Source organism: Lagopus muta, chromosome 1 (assembly GCF_023343835.1).
Source record: "Lagopus muta isolate bLagMut1 chromosome 1, bLagMut1 primary, whole genome shotgun sequence".
NCBI lineage: Eukaryota > Metazoa > Chordata > Aves > Galliformes > Phasianidae > Lagopus > Lagopus muta.
The window spans coordinates 194,375,132-194,394,642 of record NC_064433.1 but is presented as its reverse complement, the minus strand read 5'-3'; the positions used below and the strand labels follow the sequence as shown (position 1 = coordinate 194,394,642).

General features: G+C 66.5%; 3 protein-coding genes across 4 annotated transcripts; 1 reads left to right on the top strand and 2 right to left on the bottom strand.

The window, feature by feature from the left end:
• Positions 1 to 2,653: 2,653 nt before the first annotated feature.
• Positions 2,654 to 5,266, bottom strand: CCKBR (cholecystokinin B receptor). The gene is made up of 5 exons (XM_048950574.1): positions 4,969 to 5,266; positions 4,153 to 4,404; positions 3,820 to 4,084; positions 3,624 to 3,751; positions 2,654 to 3,389 (listed from the first exon to the last, which is right to left on the bottom strand). Exons 1-5 carry the CDS (start codon positions 5,123 to 5,125, stop codon positions 2,881 to 2,883), a joined length of 1,311 nt encoding a protein of 436 aa, XP_048806531.1. The 5' UTR covers positions 5,126 to 5,266; the 3' UTR covers positions 2,654 to 2,880.
• Positions 5,267 to 5,852: 586 nt separating this feature from the next.
• On the bottom strand, positions 5,853 to 10,989 carry CNGA4 (cyclic nucleotide gated channel subunit alpha 4). The gene is given in 8 exon segments (XM_048967674.1): positions 5,853 to 7,385; positions 7,908 to 8,894; positions 9,558 to 9,664; positions 9,735 to 9,845; positions 9,967 to 10,126; positions 10,129 to 10,216; positions 10,218 to 10,301; positions 10,303 to 10,989. Coding segments are annotated over 8 exon segments (2,955 nt in total). The 3' UTR covers positions 5,853 to 6,654.
• A 972-nt stretch (positions 10,990 to 11,961) lies between these two features.
• Positions 11,962 to 17,820, top strand: FHIP1B (FHF complex subunit HOOK interacting protein 1B). Of its 2 annotated transcripts, XM_048950274.1 has the most exons (12): positions 11,962 to 12,123; positions 12,619 to 12,892; positions 12,960 to 13,562; positions 13,635 to 13,793; positions 13,861 to 13,947; positions 14,025 to 14,192; positions 14,260 to 14,339; positions 14,866 to 15,035; positions 15,114 to 16,034; positions 16,114 to 16,292; positions 16,443 to 16,605; positions 17,227 to 17,817. In XM_048950274.1, exons 2-12 carry the CDS (start codon positions 12,755 to 12,757, stop codon positions 17,520 to 17,522), a joined length of 2,964 nt encoding a protein of 987 aa, XP_048806231.1. In that variant the 5' UTR covers positions 11,962 to 12,123; positions 12,619 to 12,754; the 3' UTR covers positions 17,523 to 17,817. The 2 variants fall into 2 exon arrangements, with proteins under 2 accessions (XP_048806231.1, XP_048806225.1); XM_048950268.1 differs by lacking the exon at positions 11,962 to 12,123 and having other exon boundaries at positions 12,633 to 12,892; positions 17,279 to 17,820.
• The last annotated feature ends 1,691 nt before the right edge of the window (positions 17,821 to 19,511 follow it).

Below are 19,511 nucleotides of genomic sequence, written 5' to 3'. Positions count from 1 at the left end.
CCATGGTGCATTCTGGGATATTGAGTCCTGTGGGCGTTCCTGGAGAGACAGGCTATGGGAGAGGAACTGCTGGCGGCAGGCTGTGGGAAATGGAGTCCCATACAAAATGATGGGAGGTGGAGATCCACTGGGCATTATGAGAGGTCAGAGGGGGAGTTGTGCTGGGGCCGTGTGAGAGATGGGGTCCTGCTGGCCATTGTGGGAGTGGGAGTCCCGCTGGTAATTATGGGATGGAGAATCTCGTTTGGGGACTGAGGGACATGGAGTCCCATTGTGCATTTTGGACATGGAGTCTTGTTGGGGGATTCAGAGAGATGGAGTCCTGCTGGGCGCTATGGGAAGTGGGATCATAGAATCATGGAATCCTCAGAGCTGGAAGGGACTTTTAAGGGTCGTGTGGTCCAACTGCCCTGCACTGCACAGGGACACACAGCTCCATCAGGTTGCCCAGGGCCTGACCCAGCCTCGCCTGCAAAGTCTCCAGGGATGCAGCATCCAGCTCAACTCTGGGCAGCCTGTTCAGTGCTCACCACCCTCACTGTCACAGACTTTTTCCTTACATCCAACCTAAATCTCCTGTTGTGGAGCTTGAAGCCATTTCCCCTTGTTCTGCCAGCAGACCCTGCTCAGGAGCCTGTCCCCTTCTCTCCTGTTGCTCCCCTCCAGACGCTGACAGGCTGCTCTCAGCTCACCTCGCAGCCTTCCCTTCCCTTCTCCATCTGCGCAGCCCCAGCTCCCAGCCTCCTGTTGCTCCCCTCCAGACGCTGACAGGCTGCTCTCAGCTCACCTCGCAGCCTTCCCTTCCCTTCTCCATCTGCGCAGCCCCAGCTCCCAGCTGTCCTCACAGGAGAGCTGTTCCATCCCTGGATGGTTTTCGTGGCCCTCCTCTGGATGCTCTCCAACAGCTCCACGTCTCTCCTGCACTCCGCATCTGGACGCAGGGCTCCAGGTGAGGCCTCACGGCGCAGAGCAGAGGAGGATCACCTCCCCGACCTGCTGGTTGCTCTTGTTTTGCTGCAGCCCAGGATGCAGTCTGCTTTCTGGGCTGTGAGGGCACAGTGCTGGCTCACGCCCAGCTTCCATCCATCAGCACCCCCAGGTCTTTTTCGGCAGGGCTGCACTCAATCCTTTCATCCCCCAGCTTGTATCACTAACGGGGGTTGCCTTGACCCAGGTGCAGACCTTGCACTTGGATTTGTCGAACCTGACGAGGTTCAGCTGGCCCCAGTGCTCAGCCTGTCTGTGTCCCCCTGGATGGCATCCCGTCCCCCTGCTGTGTCACTGCGCCCCGCAGCTCGGGGCCATCAGCAAACTGCTGAGGGTGCACCCGACCCCACTGCTGACCTTAGGGAAATATGGTTGGGTTGAGGTTGGACTTGATGATCTTTAGGGTCTTTTCCAACCTGAGCAATTCTATGATTCTGTGATGTCATTGATGAAGATATTAAAGGCTGTCGGTCCCAGCACCGACCCCTGGGGGCCACCACTCATCACAGATCTCCATGGATCCATCTGGAGTCCCATTTGGTCAAGATCAGGCATGGAGTCGTGTTGGGACCCTATGGGAGGATGGAGTCCTATTAGTCATTGAGGGAGGGGGAGTCCCATTGATCAGGTTAGGAGATGGAATCTCACTGGGGCGCTGTGGAAGATGGAATCCCAGTGGGGAACCCTGTTAGGGAGCCTACAAACAGCAGGGGAATTGACTCTGAGAAAGGGGAGATAACAGCAGGACAAGGGGAAATGGTTTGAAGTTGAGGGAGGGCAGCTGGAGGTTGGATGTCAGGGGGAAGTTGTTTAGAGAGAGAGTGGTGAGGTGCTGGAACAGCTGCCCAGAGAGGCTGTGATGCCCCGTCCATCCCTGGAGGTGTTGGAGGCCAGGTTGGATGGGGCCCTGGGCAGCCTGGGCTGCTGTGAGATGGGGAGGTTGGTGGCCCTGCATTGGTGGGGGGTTGGAGCTTCATGATCCTTGAGCTCCCTTCCAACCCGGGCCGTTCTGTGATGCTGCGACTGTGGGAAATGGAGTTCTGCCGGTCACGGTGGGCAATGGAGACCCGCTGGGGAATTGTGGGAGATGGAGTCCTATAGGGCTCGGTGTGGGACGAGTCCCACTGGGCACTGCGAGAGATGCAGCCCCGTTCGTAGGGGAGAAGGCTGCAAAAAGCACTGCGGGACGCGGATCGCATCGGGGCGATGCAGGATTTGGAGCCCTGCTGGGGCGGTGCGGGATGCGGATCCCATCGGGGCGCTGAGAACGTGCTCGAGTGCCGAGCGCGGTTGCGTTAAGCGCAGACGTGAGCGTGTGTCCGCAGCGCTGTGCTGCCGCGCCGCGGCTGTGTGCGCCCCGAGCGGGCACTGCCGTGCCAACCCGCACAGCTGCGCGTATCTGCGGTCAGCGCTGTGCGCTGCGGAGCTGACTGTGCCCGCCGGGGGAGACCGCGGCACCGCTCGTGGCTCCGGGAGCGACCCAACCGCGCCGCGCCGCGCCGCTCCGTGCCGGTCCGGTCCCTGCTGTGCGGGACTCGGTGCCGGCGCGGGGCAGAAGAAGCGCAGCAGGCGGCACCGGACCAAGGCTTTATTGCGGCCGGAGCGGTGAAACCGGGGAGCGGCATTTCCCCCTCGCCGCCCCACCTCCGGCCCTGCCCCACGGCCCCCCACGGGAAGGGTGAAGGCAGTGCGAAGCCGCCGCCGGCCCCGTCCCCGCCTCCCGTGCCCGTCTCGCATCTCCTCGCCTCCCCACGCACGGGCACCAAGGCACGGAGCCCACGGGCACCGCGTGCGGGGCGGCACATGGGCGCAGAGGAGGCAGGGGGACGACCGCGGGGCCGCGCCGGGGCGCGAGCGAATTGTCGCCGGGGGGCGGCGCGGGGCCGGGCGGGTTCAGGGGGGGCCGAGGCTGCTGACGGTGGTGTAGCTGAACTTGGAGAGCGACGCGTTGGCGTTGGCCACGTCCTCGTCGGGCGCGCGGCGCGGGCAGGAGCGGCGGCAGCCGGCGCAGGTGCCCAGGAAGGCGGCGCGGAAGCGGCGGTTCATGAAGCAGTAGATGAGCGGGTTGGCGCAGGCCGAGGTGTAGGACAGCAGGTGGATGAAGGAGATGGGCGTCCCCGAGAGCGCGCGCTGCGCCGCCCGCGGAGCGAAGGCACGCCACGTGTTGGCCGCGAAGATGGGCAGCCAGCAGAGGAAGAACATGGCCACGATGACCACCAGCATGCGGATCACGCGCCGCTTGGCCACCAGCTTCGCCTCCGAGCTGTTGATGCGCGCCCGCTCCTGCTGCGCCCCCGCCGCTCCCAGCGCCCGCAGCTCCAGCGCAGCGCCCGGCCGGGAGAGCTGCAGGTAGCAGCCGTCACCCTCGTCACAGGCGGGCAGTGGGTCTGTGCTGCGCTGGGCTGCGGGCAGGAGAGGCGCGGTCATGGATGTGGCGCCATCGGGACCCGGGTGGCACCGGGCAGCGCCACCTGGGGGGTGGCATCGGCACAGAGCGGTGCGGCCTCCACCAACACGGTGCGGATATCAGAAAGGGCCTTGACAAAGGGACCTGGCACGGTGCTCAGCCCCGCCGCTCGCCCTGGGATGAAAGCACTGATCAGAGCCGCGTGGCTCCTCATTCCCCAGAGCCTCACCTGCTGCTTCCCCCTTGATGTCCAGCTCAAAGCGGATCCCTCGGTACAGCTCACGGGAGATGAGCCCGTAAGCCACGATCATCACCACGCCCGGAATGAAGAAGAGGACGAGGAGCAGCAGGACGTACCTGGAATTCCAGCGCCCGTGGCTCGGCAGCCCTCGCCCCCCCCGCGCCGTGCGTTGCCCCCCACTCACCATGCCTGCCTCACGTGCTCGCTGGGCCAGGCGTGAGTGCACTGGCTGAGGGGCGGGCGGGCGCCGGGCACGGGCAGCAGCCGCGTGGTGCTGTACACAGCGTAGGGCAACATGAGCAGCGCTGAGAAGAGCCAGGTGCTGGCGATCACCCGGCAGGCGTGCGAGCGCGTCTGCCACACGCGGGACTGCAGCGGGTTGCAGATGGCGCTGTACCGCTCGATGGCGATGGCCACCAGGCTGAAGGTGGAGACCGAGACGGAGACGCCTGCGGGCAGCGAAGGGTGAGCGGCAGCGCGGCGCGGCGCGGCGCACGGCCCCCGACCCGCGTCGTACCCATCAGGTAGGCCATCAGCTTGCAGACGGCCTCTCCGAAGATGAAGGTGCCCATGAGGTTGGGGATGAGGGTGAAGGGCATGCAGCAGAGCGCCAGCATCAGGTCGCTGAGCGCCAGGGACAGCAGGAAAGAGTTGGTGACGGTGCGCAGGCGGCGGTTGAGGAGCAGCACGGCCACCACCAGGGCGTTCCCGCAGACGCTCAGCACGAAGATCAGCGCGTACAGCAGGACGCGCACCGTCAGGTCCAGCTCTGCGGGTGCACGGTCACAGGCAGCGCAGCGCGCCCGGGAACGGCTCCGCGTGCCAGCCCTGCGCTGTGCCCGGGAGCTCCTGCGGCCGTCCCTGCGGCGCACGCGGTGCCAGGACGCGGTGCCAGGACGCGGTGCCACGCGGGCCGAGCTCCAGCACGGGGACAGCGGGCGGGCGGCGGGAACGCGGTGCTGCCGCTCCCCGAGGCCGAACCCTGCCTGTCCCGAGTCCCGCTCCTCCCTCGGACGCGCCCGCGGCCGCCGTCACCGGGAGCAGAGCGGTCCGGCGCGGGCATCACCCGGCGCTGGCATCCGCGTGCGCGGGCAGCGCGATGTGGCGCTGGAGCGGGGGGATCCCTGGGGTTCCCGGGCTTCCCTCCCGCCTCCGCTCGGGACGCTCGCTGCCCCCGCGCAGTCCGAGCCCACGCCGGGACCGCCGTGCGCTGAGCACCGGGCGATGCTGGGGACGCGGCGCACCGGGAGGGAGCGGCTCCTGTGCGGGCCCCCGCGGTGCCCCCCGTCCCGTCCCGCCCCGTCCCGTCCCGTCCCGCCCGCTCCGCTCTCACCTTTGGGCGCCGGCGGCCCCCGGAAGCCCCTGCGGAGGAGGTCGCAGGCGGAGCCGTTCCAGGTGGGGCCGGTCCCGGTGCCGTTGGCGGAGCCGCTACCGTTCCCGGGGCGGCAGAGCAGCTCCTGCAGGGACTCGTTCAGTCGCCTCGGGTCCATGGCGGAGCCCTCAGAGCCGCCCCGCGCCCATCGCGCCCTCCTCGGCAGCACCGAGGACGGCACCGGGGGGCTCCGCCAGGACCGCTCCGCTCCGCGCCGCCTCGCGCGTTTCGGAGCCACCGAGAGAGTGAGCGGGGGGCGGCGCCGACGGAGGGGAGCGGGGCGGGGCGGGGCCGGGGGCGGCGGGGGGAGGTGGAGGGAGACCGGAGGGGGAGGGGGCGGCGGGGCCGGACCGGAGCCGGATCCGGAGCCGAGGTTCGAGGGACTCGAGGGGGTCTGAGCTTCCCGCCCCGCCGGAGCCCCCCGCCGCTCCCCGCAGCATTCCCCCGTGCCCGAGCAGCCGCCGCCCGCCGCTCCCCGCCGCTGTTTGCGCAGCCCCCCCACTCTGTTTGCTGCAGCTGGGCCGCTCCCAGCCGGGGCCGCGCCGGGGTCCCCCGGGGGTGCGAGGCCGCTCCCTCTGCTGCCGCGTCCGAGGCTGCGGGGATCCCGGCCTCACCCCGGTCCCTCCCGTTCCCAGAACCATCCCTGTCCTCATCCCATCTCGTCCCTGTTCCCTTCCTCTCTTGTCTTTCCCACCCTCTTGCTCATCCCCTTCCCCATCCCTGTCCCATCCTCACTCTGGGTCACCCGCGGTTGTCGCCCTTATTCCCGGCCCCATCCTTGTCTCGATTCCTCTTCCCGCCCCCCCCCGTCCCACCCGATCCCATCCCCATCCCCGTTGCTGTCCCCATTCCCATTCGTGTCCCACACTTGTTCGAACCCCGTCTACACCCCTTCCTATACTTATCCCCATTCCTGTCCTATCTCTATCACTACCTCTGTCCTTGTTCTGAACCCATCCTTGTCCCTTCCCTTTCCTTCCCTGTACCCATTCCTATCCCATCTCCACCCTGGGCTGTCCTTCCCCTCTGTCCCCTTCCCCTCCCTATCCATGTCCTACTCTTGTTCTTGCTCCCATCTCTGTCCCCTGCCGTTCCTTCCTTATCCTTATCCAAATCCTTGTTCCTGTTCCCCTCCCCATTTCTGTTCCAACACAGTTCATGCCCTCATCCCCATCCCTCTCACCTCCCACCCTGCCATTTTTGACCCTTCCTGTCCCACCCCCATCTCAGTCTGCCCCTGTGCCCCTTTCCCTATCACCATCCCATCCCTATCCCTGTCCCCATCTTCATCCCCATCCCATTCCCACCCCACTCTCACCAACACAGTCCCTGTTTCTGCTGTGCTGAGAGCCCCCAATCCCCCCAGGAGCAGCCCGGTGCCCCCCCTGCCCCACTCCTGCTCTGCATCCTGCCCCATCCCTGCATCTCCTATTGTAAGGGACAACGCCGCGCTCCTCGTTCACCAACAACCGCTGCTGTTGCTTAGCAACTGTTGTTATTGCTACATAGCAACTATTGTCACCATCACCTAGCGGTTGTTGTCATGGTTACCTAGCAACTGTTGTCGTTGTTTCCTAGCAACGGCTGTCAAAAAGCACCGACTGTCACTGCTATTGCACGCTCAGCAGCCGGGCGAATCCCGGACCCTCAGCGCCAGCGGCCTCTGGGCTGTGTGCCCCGTGCCCCTGTGGGACCCCGACCCCTGGTGGGACCCCCTGCACCAGTGGGACCTCGTGCACCAGAAGGAGCCCGTGTACCAGTGGGACCTCGTGTGCCAATGGGACCCCCTACAGCAGTGGGACCCCGTGCCCTGGTGGGTCTGTGTGCCCCCCTGGGACCCGCTGTGCCAATGGGACCTCGTGCTGCGGTGGGACCCTGTGCCCCCCTGGGACTCTGGACGCTAATGGGACCCTGTGCCTTAGTGGGATTTTGTGCCCTGGTGGGTCGCCCCTCGGGCTCCCCTCCCCCTGCAGCACACTGCAGCCTGCTGGGACTCCTCTTGCTGCCCTTCCCCCGCCCCTGCCTGCCCCGCTGCTGCGCCCTGCTCTCCAGGCGCCCGATGCGCAGTGCCAGTTTGAGGGCACTGGACTCCAGCTGTGCCAGCAGCCGCGCCGCTCGTGTCTGCAGAGCCTCCAACGCCGCCTCCAGCACCAGCGCTCGCTGCTCAGCCTCCTCCCGAGCTGCCGCCGCCGCCGCCTCGGCGTGCACATCCAGCTTGTCCATACGCAGCAGGATCTCACAGCCCTTGGCCTCCAGCAGCGCCCGGGCACTGGGGAATTCACTCAGTACCTCTGCCAGGTCCTCCTTGGCCAGGCAGAAGAGGTCTGCGTAGCCGATGCTGCGGATGTCAGCTGTGCGCCGGTTCCCTGAGCGGTTCCCTGAGGGCACATCGCTATGGTTAGGATGGAGTGGTGGTGGCACATGAGGCAGGGATGGCACCAGGGCAGCACCACGACCAGCCGTGCTCACCAAAATGTGCCCTGGCTTCATCCTGTGCTCAGGCTCTGCCGGCACCGGCAGGACATGGGGGTGGGAGGGTGGCACAGGGACAGCAGGGGGGGGATGCCATCGTGGGGATGGAACTGAGGGGATGGTGCTGAGGATATGGGATCATGGGGATGGCGTCGTGGGGATGGCACTGAGGGGATGGTACTGTGGGGATGGCGTGGAGGGGATGGAACGGAAGGGTTGGCACTGTGGGGATGGCACCATGGGAATGGAACTGAGGGAATGGCATTGTGGGGATGGTACTATGGGGATGAACTGTGGGGATGGTACCATTGGAATGGCAGTGAGGAGATGGCAATGAGGAGATGGCACTGTGGGGATGGCACTGAGGGGCTGGCACTGAGGGGTTGGCACTGAGGGGTTGGCAAGCTGGGGGCCTGGCAGGGGCTCACCGGGGATGTTGATGAGGCTGATCTCTCCGAAGTAGAGCCCCTCTCCCAGCACGGCGAGCTGCGTCACACCGTCAGCTCCCAGCACCTCCAGCCGCCCCTCCCGGATGAAATACATCTCACGGCCCACGTCGCCGCGCCGGCAGACGAACTCTCCAGGCCCGAAGACCTGAGGGCGCAGTCGCAGCACCAAGGCCTCCAACACGCCACGCTCACAGCTCTGGAACAGCCTCACCTTGCTCAGTGCTGGTAGATGCACGCTGGCGGCCACCTCAGCACGCAATTTCTCAGGCAGGTGCCGCAGCACCACACGCTCCTCTGCCAGCTTGCGCTGCACACGCAGGTGCTCGTGCCACGCGGCCACGCGTCTCACCAGCTGCCCTGCCACGCCGTGAGCCCGCAGGAAGCGCCGCACTGGGCCGTGCTCCGGGTAGAAGGAAGCGTCGGCCGCGCTCATGTCGGCGATGACGGAGCTCATGCTGCCCATGATGGTGGCAAAGCCCAGCACGGCCAGCAGGAAGCCAGCCATCATGAAGAGGAACTCCTCCTCGCGGCACGGCTCCGGCGTGTCACCCACGGTGGTGAGGATGAGGGTGGAGATGTAGAAGCTGTGCAGGTATTGCCGCAGCGGGCGTGCGAAGCCGGGCCGGCTCCCGTTGGGGTGCACCCACGTATCAGAGCCCAGCCCCAGGTGCATGGACAGAGCAAAGTAGAGGCAGGCGTTCCAATGGATGGCCACCAGGACGTAGAGCATCAGCTTGGTGATGCGGAAGGCGTGGGGGTGAGCTGTGCGCGTCTCCCTGCGCTCGAAGGCCTCCAAGAGCCGCGGGGCACGCAGGCAGCGGTTGGAGCGCAGGGCTGAGCGCAGGCGCAGGCAGAGCAGCTCGATGGGCAGCACTGAGGCCACGTCCCATAGGAAGCTGCTGGAGCGCAGGTAGCGGCGCCGGATGCGCTGCCGATCCAGCACCAGGATGCCCTCCTCCAGGAACCCTGCGGGCAGCACCTGGCTGGGGATGCTCAGAAGGATGGGGGGGTTGGTGGCTGGCAGTGTGGATGGGAGTGGGGGGATCATGGGCTGGTGTGATGGGGAACTGAGTCATAGAATCAGAATGGCCTGTGTTGCACAGGAGCACAGTGCTCATCCAGCTCCAACCCCTGCTGTATGCAGGTCGCCAACCAGCAGCCCAGGCTGCCCAGAGCCACATCCAGCCTGGCCTTGGATGCCTGCAGGGATGGGGCATCCACAGCCTCCTTGGGCAACCTGTGCCACTGCCTCACCACCCTCTGGCTCCAAAACTTCCTCCTCACATCCAACCCAAACCTCCCCTGTCTCACTTTAAAACCATTCCCCCTTGTCCTGTCACCATCCACCCTTACAAACAGCCATTCCCCCTCCTTTTGCGTGCTCCCTTCAAGTACAAACAGGAGGGGGAACAGCTGTTTACAGGGTGATTGTGACTGAAGGGGTTGAAGGGCTCTGATGTGATGCTGTGCCATGAGGGGGAGGTGAGGGCAGAGGGGTCCTGAGTGCTGCATATTGCCATGGGGTGCTGGGGGGCCTTGGAAGGTGGGTCCCTCCCCCCTGCCCGGCAAGCCGTGCCTCCAGGCCATGTGTATCACGTTCCAAGCGTGTGCAGCTGTGCGGACACTGACCGGTGTTCAGACGCACGCTGATGTCCAGCAGGTACAGCGCATCGCTGACACAATCCAGGCTCAGCCACAGCGCTGCGTGCCGCTCCTGCACCTCCGTGAAGCAGCACCTGGCCCAGCCGGCGGCGTCACCGGGCCGTTCCCTCCCCGCGTCCCACCTCCCCCAGCCCCGCGCCGCACCTGCAGATGATCACGACCCAATTGTACAGCACGGGCAGCACCATGGCGCTCAGCCACCAGTAGTAGCGCTCCCCGGAGGGGTCCAGGATGCGTCCCCGGGCTTCGGCGGTGCTGCGGGGTCGAGGAGGGAGCGGGGCGGTCGGGGCGCCGACAAGGCACCGAGATGCTGCGCCCTGCCGCCCCACATCACATCGCCCCACATCGTGGCCGGGGAAAGGGGAGCCCGGCTCACCGCTGTCCGCGTCCGGTGTTGGAGTCCCAGCGGCGGGACAGCACCGCGCCGAGGCCGCGCATGGTGAGGCGGGGCCGGGGGGTCCCGCAGCCTCCCGCAGAGCTCGGCGTCGCGAGCGCGGCTGCGGGCGGCTCCTGGCAACGGGCGGTCCCCGGGGCCGCGGGGGCGGTGTGCGGGGGACGGGGCGGGGCTGCGCCACGGGGTGCGGGCGTGGGGCGCGGGGGACAGCGTGGGGACGGATCCCCGATGCTCGGGGCGGGGCTGTCCTCGGAGCGGGACCCCCGTGGCCAGCGGCTCTCCGCGACGCGGTGGTCGCACTGCCGGGCGCTGCCACGCACGGCGCCCCGCACGTCCCGCTCCGGCCCCGGGGGTCCGCGCAGCCCCGCCCGCATCCCGCACCGCGACGCCCACCTCCAGGCCACGCCCGCGTCCCCGCCTCGTTCTCGCCGCAGCCAATGAGCGCGCAGTCTCCCCGCGAGGCCCCGCCTTCTCGCCCTCAGGCCCCGCCCCCCTCCGGTGCTCAGGGCGGGGCCGCGGGGCGGGGCGGTGCGCGCGGTGCGTGGGGCGGCGGCGCGAAGATGGCGGCGGGCGCGCGGGGCCCTCAGCGGAGGCGGCCGGTGAGAACGGGGCGGACGGCGGGGGGGAGGGGGGAGCGCGGGGCGGGCGGGAGCGGGACGGGGCGGGGCCTCGGGGTGGGAGGCGGCGGGAGGCGGCGGGGTCGCGCCGTGCCCTTGGCGGGGGCGCGGGGTGCGGCGGGGCCGCGGGGGCGGAGCGGGGCGGAGCCGGGGGGTCCCGAGGGGGGGTTCGGCCCCGAGTCGGGCTCAGCGCCGCTCTCCTCCCCCCGCAGGAACGGCGCTGACGGCCGACGGCGCGACCTTCACCCCCAGGTACGGGGCGGGCCGGGGCGGTTCCCACCCGTTGTCGGTACGGCGGCTCCGCGGCCGTGCGGTGCGTCCGTCCCTGCGCCCGCCTCCTCTCCCTGTTGCCATTTGCGGGGTCCGGGCCATCCCGTGCGGTTCCCATCCCCCCCCCCCCCCCCCTCCGTGCCCCGTGGCCGTGAGATCGGGATGGCTGTGACCGCGCACGGCACCCGGTGCCGCCCGGTGCCACGTGGGCCGGCGGCCGTTCCCTACCCACACCGCTTCCTTCGCGTCTCCGGTCCGCGTTGGGTTCCTGCGGTGCCATCGGCCTAAATGGGGCCGTGCAGGAGCGTTGGGGCCGGTGGGGTTCGGTGCCGTCAGCCCCATCTCGCAGCACGGCGCCGTGGCCGTCCCAGTGCCGGCGGTGCTGTGGGAGCCGCTTTCTCCCTCTCTAACTTTAGCACCCGCAGCTGCGGTGCAACGGGAGCTCCTTGCCGCGTGGTATAAATACATCTGCGAGCTGCCCAAAATACACCGGGTGCGGAGACACCCCCGCCGTGCCGGGTTGGAACCCATGCAGCTCCGCGGTGCTGCCGTACCGGGGCTGTGGAGCCGCTCTGTGGCCCCGGGTTCCGCTGCTCCCTTCCCCTTTTGTGCTTTGGGGTTTCCTGAACGGCTGCTTTCATGCCCGGCGCTGCCAGCCCTGTGCCTCCCTCCCATCCCTGCTCCCACTGCTTCCAAAGCACAAACGGGCACGGGTGCGTTTTGGGCACAGTGGGTGCTGGGGGGGCTCAGTGCTGACCCTGACTGCCGCCCCACACCCACCCCATGCCCCACAGGGCTGTGCCGGCACCCACAGCCCCGGGTGATGGTGGCTGTGGGGCACAGGATCACAGGGGTGGGGATTGGGCCTCACACCTTCAGTCCCATGCAGGGGCCGTGGGTGCAGGCGTTGAGCACACGGGGAGCTGTGCGGGGTTGCTGGGCCCTGGCTGCTCCCTGTGCCCAGCGCAGCTCTCTCACGATGCCCTCAGTCGGCCCCATGCTCAGCTCCTGGTTCAAAGTGCAGCTCTGGGTGTGGAGCAGCGCTGTATCACAGCCCTCCTCCACTCCACGCTTCCTTGTCCATCCCAGCTCCTGTCCCGGCTCCCGGCAGCCTTTCCTTCCTGGTGCCTCCAGCAGAGGCATCTCTGGGACCCCTTTCCCTTGGCTGCTCAGAGCTCTCTCATCCATTGCCCTGCGCTGGGACACAGAGCTGCTGCTGGGTTCCAGCTGTGCCCTCAGGTCTCTCTCGCAGGTAGGTGACGTCCCCTGCCCTCCTGGCTCTGGGGCTGCTCCTTCTGGCTCTGTCCCTCTGCGCTGTGCCGTGGGTGTGGGTGTGCACGAGGCCCGATGGCCAGGCTCTGCGCCCATCCCCGGTGTGGCAGCAGCAGTTCCTTCACTCTTGCCCTCATCCTCAGCTGTGCTCGGGGTCATGATGTGTGACTCATGGTGTGGGAGCTGTGGGTCTCATTCCCTCCCCACGGAGGCACCTGTGGAGCCGTGCCACCTGCAGAGCTGTCTGCAGGAGGTTGGGTGCAGCACGGAGGCAGGAGCAGTGGTGGGGGGCTGCCGGGGCGGTGTCAGAATGGAGCTGGGACGTACAGGGGTGGTTGTAGGGTGGCGCTGGCACAGTGCTGTCGAAGCGGTGCCTGGATGGTTCTGGGTGGTGCCGGTACGGTGCTGTGATGATGCCAGATGGTGCTGGGATGGTGCTGCTGCCCCTCCCCTGTGCTCAATGCGCTCCCCACAGCCCAGCAGCATGGAGTGTGTGGCCCTGCTCGCCGCCCGCTGCCCCGTGCCCACGTGGCACCGCACAGCCATCGGATCGGGCCGGGCCTGCGGGGCGTCGCAGCGCTGCCCCTGAGCCGTGCCCCCGCTGCGTCCCCATGGAGAGGATGAGCTGGCTGAGCAAACTGACCCCGCGCGGGGTTGGGCAGCGTGCTGCCCGCAGCGCCAGCCTGCAGAGCCCCGTCACCGCCGACCCCGAGACCTGCCTGATGGTCTTCAAGAACCACTGGGCGCAGGTGAGCCGGCGCGGGGCGGCGGGCGCGGGGAGACCCTCAGGATGGGTGCTGAGAGCTCTGCCTGCAGGTGCTGCGCATCCTGGAGCGCCGCGGCTGCACGCCGGCCCCCGACGACCTGAGCGCGGTGCGGAACAACACCTACCAGCTGCTCAACCTGCTGGCCGAGGACCGGCCGCGCGGCGAGGCCAACGCGGGGCCCATCCTGGAGTTTGTGGTGGCCGAGAATCTGCTGGAGCGGCTGCTGGGCTGGCACCTGCAGGGCGACTTCGGCGAGGAGCGCAAGGTGGAGCAGCTGAAGCTGTATGAGATGCTCATCAGCCAGGCCCGGCAGCCCCTCCTGCGGCACCGTGCCGTGCTCACGCCGCTGCTGCGCCTGCTCAGCCTCTGTGCCGAGCCCAGCTCCGCGCCGCTGGAGAACAGCCTGGTGCTGCTGCTCAACCAGCTCTGCGTCTCGGTGGCCAAAGAGCCCGCCATCCTGGAGCTCTTCTTTCACAGCCACACCGACCAGGGCCCCGCCAACCTCATCATCTTCTCCCTCCTCATCCCTTTCATCCACCACGAGGGCGTGCTGGGGCAGCAGGCCCGCGATGCGCTGCTGCTCATCATGGCCATGTCGGCCAGCAACCACGCCGTCGCCAAGTCCATCACTGACAATTCCTACTTCTGCCCGGTAAGGGTGGCGTGGTGCTGGAGCCGCTGGGCATTGCGTGCCCAGGACCATGCTCAGTGCTTGTACCCACAGGTCTTGGCCACGGGGTTGAGCGCGCTGTACTCCTCGCTGCCCCGCAAGATCGAGGTGCGCGGGGACGACTGGCACTGCCTGCGCCGCGAGGACTGGATCGGGGTCTCCTCCCTTGTGCTCTTCATGAACTCCTTGGAATTCTGTAACGCCGTCATCCAGGTGGGGCTCTCGGGGACGTGGGGCGATGTGGGCTGGCGCGGGCAGCCCTGACCCCTGCGCCCTGCAGGTCGCCCACCCGCTGGTACAGAAGCAGTTGGTGGATTACGTGCACAATGGGTTCCTGGTGCCCGTCATGGGGCCGGCGCTGCACAAGGTAGGGGCCTCCCACCAGTGGTGCCGTGGCACGCTGCCGTGCGCCCGGAGCGCCTCCAGCTGCTGCTCCTTACGCAGACCTCCATCGAGGAGATGATCGCCAGCACCGCCTACCTGGACCTGTTCCTGCGCAGCGTCAGTGAGACGGCTCTGCTGAAAACCTTCCTGCGCTTCGTGCTGCTGCACCGCCACGACAACGCCACCATCCTCGACACGCTCGTCAGCCGCATCAACAGCAACTCGCGGGTGAGTGGCGGGGCAGGGCGTGCGGGGACCCAAGTGTGCAGCTGCCTCATGTCTCCTCCGTCCCCAGCTCTGCATGGTGTCCCTGAGCCTCTTCCGGACGCTGCTCAGTCTCAACTGTGAGGATGTGATGCTGCAGCTGGTGCTCAGGTACTGCCTGCTGTGTGGTGCTGGGGTGGGCATGGCTGTGTCCCGCAGGGGGCACGAGGGGTCTGATGGGCAGTATGAGACAGGGCCGTGGTGTCACCAGGGGTGCTGGAAAGGGCACAGCTGTGTCCCAGGGGTGGCATGTCCAGGGGGTTCATTGGCAGGATGGCAGAGGACTGGGATGTCACCAAGTGAGTGCTGGATGGGCACAGCTGTGGCCTGAGGGTGGCAACTCCAGAGGATCCAGTGGCAGGTTGGGATGGGGCTGGGACATTGCCACGCGGGCACTAGAATCAGACGTGGCTGTAGCATGCAGGCACTTGTATGGGGGACATACCCAGGGGGTCTGGTGGCAGTAGGGGATGGGGCAGGGGTATCATCGTGCTGGTGCTGGGATAGGCACGGCTGTGTCCTATAGGGGACGTCCCCAGGGGTTGAAATGACGGGGCAGAATGGCATAATGCTGGTACCTGCTGCCCCCGCCCTGTGGTCCCATTGCTTCTTCGCTCACAGCCCCGCATCCCACCAGGTACCTGCTGCCCTGCAGCCACGTCATGCTGAGCCAGAAGCGGGCGGTGCGAGACCTGGACATCTATGGCAAGACGGCCGCCAAGTTCCTCTCGCTCATCCCACGCTGCTGCCGCCCTGAGAACGCACCACTGCCAGAGCGGGACGAGGAGCACACGGCGTGGGCAAAGGGTACAGCAGCAGCACTGCAGGAGCACACAGCGCGTCACCCCCAGCCCTGCGCTGCTGAGCACTGTCTCCTCTCCATAGGGCAGAGCAGCCCCGGCGTGGATGCATCCTCAGCAGTGCCGGTGCCGCGGCCCTCCACGCCGTCACGTCTCGCTTTCTTCATGAGGCAGCAGAGCGGCGGCCCGGAGGCAGGCGGCACAGCGCCGCGCTCCCCCGGCACGCCGAGTGGCAGCCCTGCACACCGGGCTGCACGCTGGGAGGAGGTGGCAGAGCTGGACAGGAACTACCTGGAGTACCTGCGGGATGCGCGCCGCAGCATTGACCGCTGTGCGTGGGCATGCCGCGTCTGGTCGGCCCCCTACGATGGCGAGGAGCCTGCGGCCCCTGGAACCACCCCCGATGTGGCCCCTCTGCCTGACAGCACCCCAGGGCCCCCGACCCCACGGACTAAGAAGCGGGGGTTACCTGAGGAGGGAGCAGGGAGGGCTCCCAGCCCCAGTGAGCCCCACGCTGTGGGGCCCAGCCCTGACGCACGGGGCTCGGGACTGGTGAATGGGGCACATGGGCACACAGAGCCGGGGCGGCCTGAGGGGGATGTGGTGGTGAAGAAAGTGCGCAGGAGTCCGCGAGGCGAGGGGCTGGCACACAACGGGGCCCGGGCGCAGGCTGCAGGCTGGGAGCCCCCACGCTCAGTGGACTCGCTGCTGGAGGAGCTGCTGGCCAAGGCACCAGCTGAACCCAATGGGGCGGGCGTCAGTATTGAGGCCTTCACCCAGGAGCTGCGAGAGATTGAGGCTGAGATGGAGAACGGGGCCAAGGTTGAGCCGCCTGCCATGCCTGAGCCGCTGCTGTCTCATGAGGAGGAGGAGGCCTACGCCAGCTTCGCTGCTCTGCCCGAGGGCGAGGAGGCGCTGGGCCGAGTGCGGGCGCTGGACCCGCTGGCACAGGCCGTGGCCAGCCCACCACGCACTGTGGGACCACCTCACAGCCAACCCTTCACAGGTGGGGCCGAACGGGGCGCAGACGGGAATTTCTGTCTCCCATCCTACGCTCACACCCTGACGCTTGCACCCACCCGCAGGGCCCTTCATGACGGTGCTCTTTGGTAAGCTGGAGAACATGCTGCACAACTCCCTCTACGTGAACTTCCTGCTGACGGGGCTGGTGGCCCAGCTGGCCTGCTACCCGCAGCCGCTGCTGCGCTCCTTCCTGCTCAACACCAACATGGTCTTCCAGCCCAGCGTCAAATCCTTGCTGCAGGTTGGGTGCTGGCGGCGCTGTCCGTGGTGCTGGCGGCGCTGTCCGTGGTGCTGGCGGCGCTGTCCGTGGTGCTGCCCGCCGCTCCCTCCCTCCGTCCAATCCCATCCTGTCCCATCCTTCCAGTCCAGTCCTTTATGTCCCATCCCGCAGGTGCTTGGCTCGGTGAAGAACAAGATCGAAAGCTTTGCTGCCAGCCAGGAGGACTTCCCCATGCTCCTCTTCAAGGCCAAGAAGTACCTGATTGCCCGTGGCAAGCTGGACTGGGCTGATGCACCAGGTGTCATGCCGGCGCTGCGCCGCTCAGAGACGTTGGGTGAGATGGGGACAGAGCTGGTGCCATGGGATTGGGGGTACTGAGGGTGCAGTGTGTGTGGGGTTACCCGTGGCGCTACATGGGGTGTGGGAGCTGCTCTGAGAAGACTGGGAGCTCGTGTCCCTCTGTGTGGAGGGCTGGGGGTTGCCACAGTGAAGGGGCTGTGGCACCAGAGTTCAGGGGCTTCACACTGTGTTGCACGGGGGCTGTGTGCTGTTCTGGGTGCTGCATGCAAGACTTGGATCTGCCTCTTCCTTCCTGCTGCATGCTACATGGCATTAGGGGCTGCACTGCTCCCAGGGCTGGCTTCTGCTTCTCCATCTCAGCACACAGCTCCCAGACCGTAGCAGCACTGCACAGGGGGCTGCATGCAGCACTGCATGCAAACTGATCTCTGCCTCCCCCTTGCTGCATTGCACTGGGGGCTGCACGTGGCCCAGCATGCGGCCTGGGCTCTGCCTCACATCACGCACCGAGTTGTGCCTCGCGCAGCACCCCAGGCCGTGCACCGGGCTGCGCCCCAGCTTCCAGGCCGTGCCCCGTGCCTCGCCCTGCGCCACGTCCCAGGCTGTGCCTGTGGCATCTCGCGTTCGCGGCCCCTCGGCTGACGCAGCTCCTCAGCCCGCAGCCGGAAGCCGTCGCTGGGCGAGCTGATCCTGCGCCACACCAACAGCCCGACGCGGGCGCGGCAGGCGGCACAGCTGGCGCTGCAGCAGGTGCGGGACGGGCCGGTACTGCAGGCGCTGGCGGGAGCCACGCTGTTCCGCGGCTCGGCCGAGAAGCAGAGCGAGGCGCTGCGGGTCAAGAACGCCGTGTACTGCGCTGTCATCTTCAGCGAGTTCCTGAAGGAGCTGGCGGCCATCGCCCAGGCGCACGCTGTCACCTCCCCGTTCCTCTCCGAGCCACCCGAGGAGTGACCCTGGCGGCTGCTTTTTAACTGCGCGCGGGGCACGGACCTTTTTAATTTATTTGGGATGAATGTTCTGCCGGGAGCTGGCCCCGGGCGGCCGCGGGGATACGTGGGGACGGCAGGGCCGGACGGTGCCACCTGGCGTGGGGCGGGCTGGCTCTGCCCCCTGCCGCCCCCGTGGCCCCGATGTCACCCACCACCCACCCGCTCCTCTCTATGCAACGCCCCGCTCCGTGGGGTGGCTGTGGGGCAGGGTGGGGGCGCGGGGCAGGGTGGTGCATGGGGGGCCGGTGTGTCTGTGCTGTGTATAAGCCCTTGTGTAATAAAGGGTCTGGTTGAGGGCACTGCTGCCGCCATCTCTGCGGGGCTGGAGAGGAAGGAGCCCCATCTGGGCCCTTCACTGCATCGTGCTGGGGGGAGGGGAGGCTGTGGAATCATGGGTTCGCTGAGGTTGGAAAACATCTCTGAGATCCCCAACCCATTCTCACCATTCACTGACCACGTCCCTCAGTGCCACATCCACGTGGTTCTGGAACACCCCCAGAGGCGGCGATCTGCCCAACTCCCTGGGCAGCCGTGCCAGAGCATCGCTGCTCTTTGGGAGGAAGAATCTTCCCTAATACCCTTCTTGACCTTCCCTGCATGGGGTGCACTGGGGGTGTCACTGGAGCCTGTTGTGCTTTTGAGGCCGTGAGGCTGAGGATGTTGGCTGGCACCATGGGTGCCTTTGCAGCCGCTGAGTGGCTGCTGGAGGAGGCAGTGGGGCAGATTGCTGAGCTCTTGGGATCTTTGCCCAGCACTGTGGCCCATTGGTTGCTGGTGCTGTGGGCTCCAGCCCTGTGTGCTCTGGTGATTCCCATCCAGGGATCTCAGTTCTTGCCAGCACATCCTGCACTGTCCACCCCTTGGTCAGTGTTTGCCCCTCAGCAGACCAGGGTGCTGAATGCAGCCCTGTGGCCCACGACGCTGTGTGCCCACCTGCCCACCTCATCCTTCATCAGCAACTCCACAAGTTGCGTGCTGGATGCACACGGAGGGCAGCCACTGAGGATGCAATGTGCCCACCACGTGTTTGGGCTGGCACCACGGGCAGCAGCAATGGACTGCCCTCGTCTGGCCCTTGGCACACTGGGTGCAGTGGAGGATGTCCTTGCAGGCACCCGCAGCACCACGCAGCCTTCAGCATTCACCCTGTCCACGTTGGCATCCCCTCCTGCATTCTCACTCTCCAGCTTGACATTCCAGATGCACAAATAGAAGGGCCAACGTGGCTGTGCCTTGGGAGGAGTGCCCCGCTGCTGCTGGCAGCTCTTTCCACGAGATCCATCACATCTCTGGTTCTTTACACCGAAATATGCTGCAGTAATTTCCTGGTGGAACACGGTTCAACGTGGCACCTGTGTCAGTCAGTGAGCAGCACATCCCAGTGCTCACATCCATCAACCCAACGTTCACCAGAGCCTCTTCCTACAGAGCAGCGCTGGTAGGTGTTCATTATCCATGCATTGGATAATTAAAGAAACCAAAGATGCACACAGCTGTAGAAATCCTTCTGCAGGGTGACATCGCTGCTGTGGGGTCATTGGCAGCTCACAGGGCACCATCATCACCAGACTGCTGGCACAGTGGTGCACCCCGACAGCAAAGCAATGCCAACGGTTCTGGGTTCTCTGTGGCACTGGGATACGCAGGTGCTGGAGCGATGTTTGAGCAGAGATGGGGAACAGAGCCAGGAATGTTCTGCAGGCAGTGCTCATGGCTGGGGTCAGGAGTCTGGTAGCTGGGAGCAGAGACACAGCCCAGGGCTCCCCTCACCCTGCAGATCTGCAGGAGCCTCCAAGCAGCTCAGTTCCCCCCACACAGCACTGCAGTTCCTGGGGGTGGTGGGGATCCAAATTTAGGCCCAAGCAGCATTTCTCATTTTTCTGTCCTGAAAACCACTTCCACCAGCAGAGATGCACAGATTGACACCCAAACGCCGTGGAGATGGAACAGC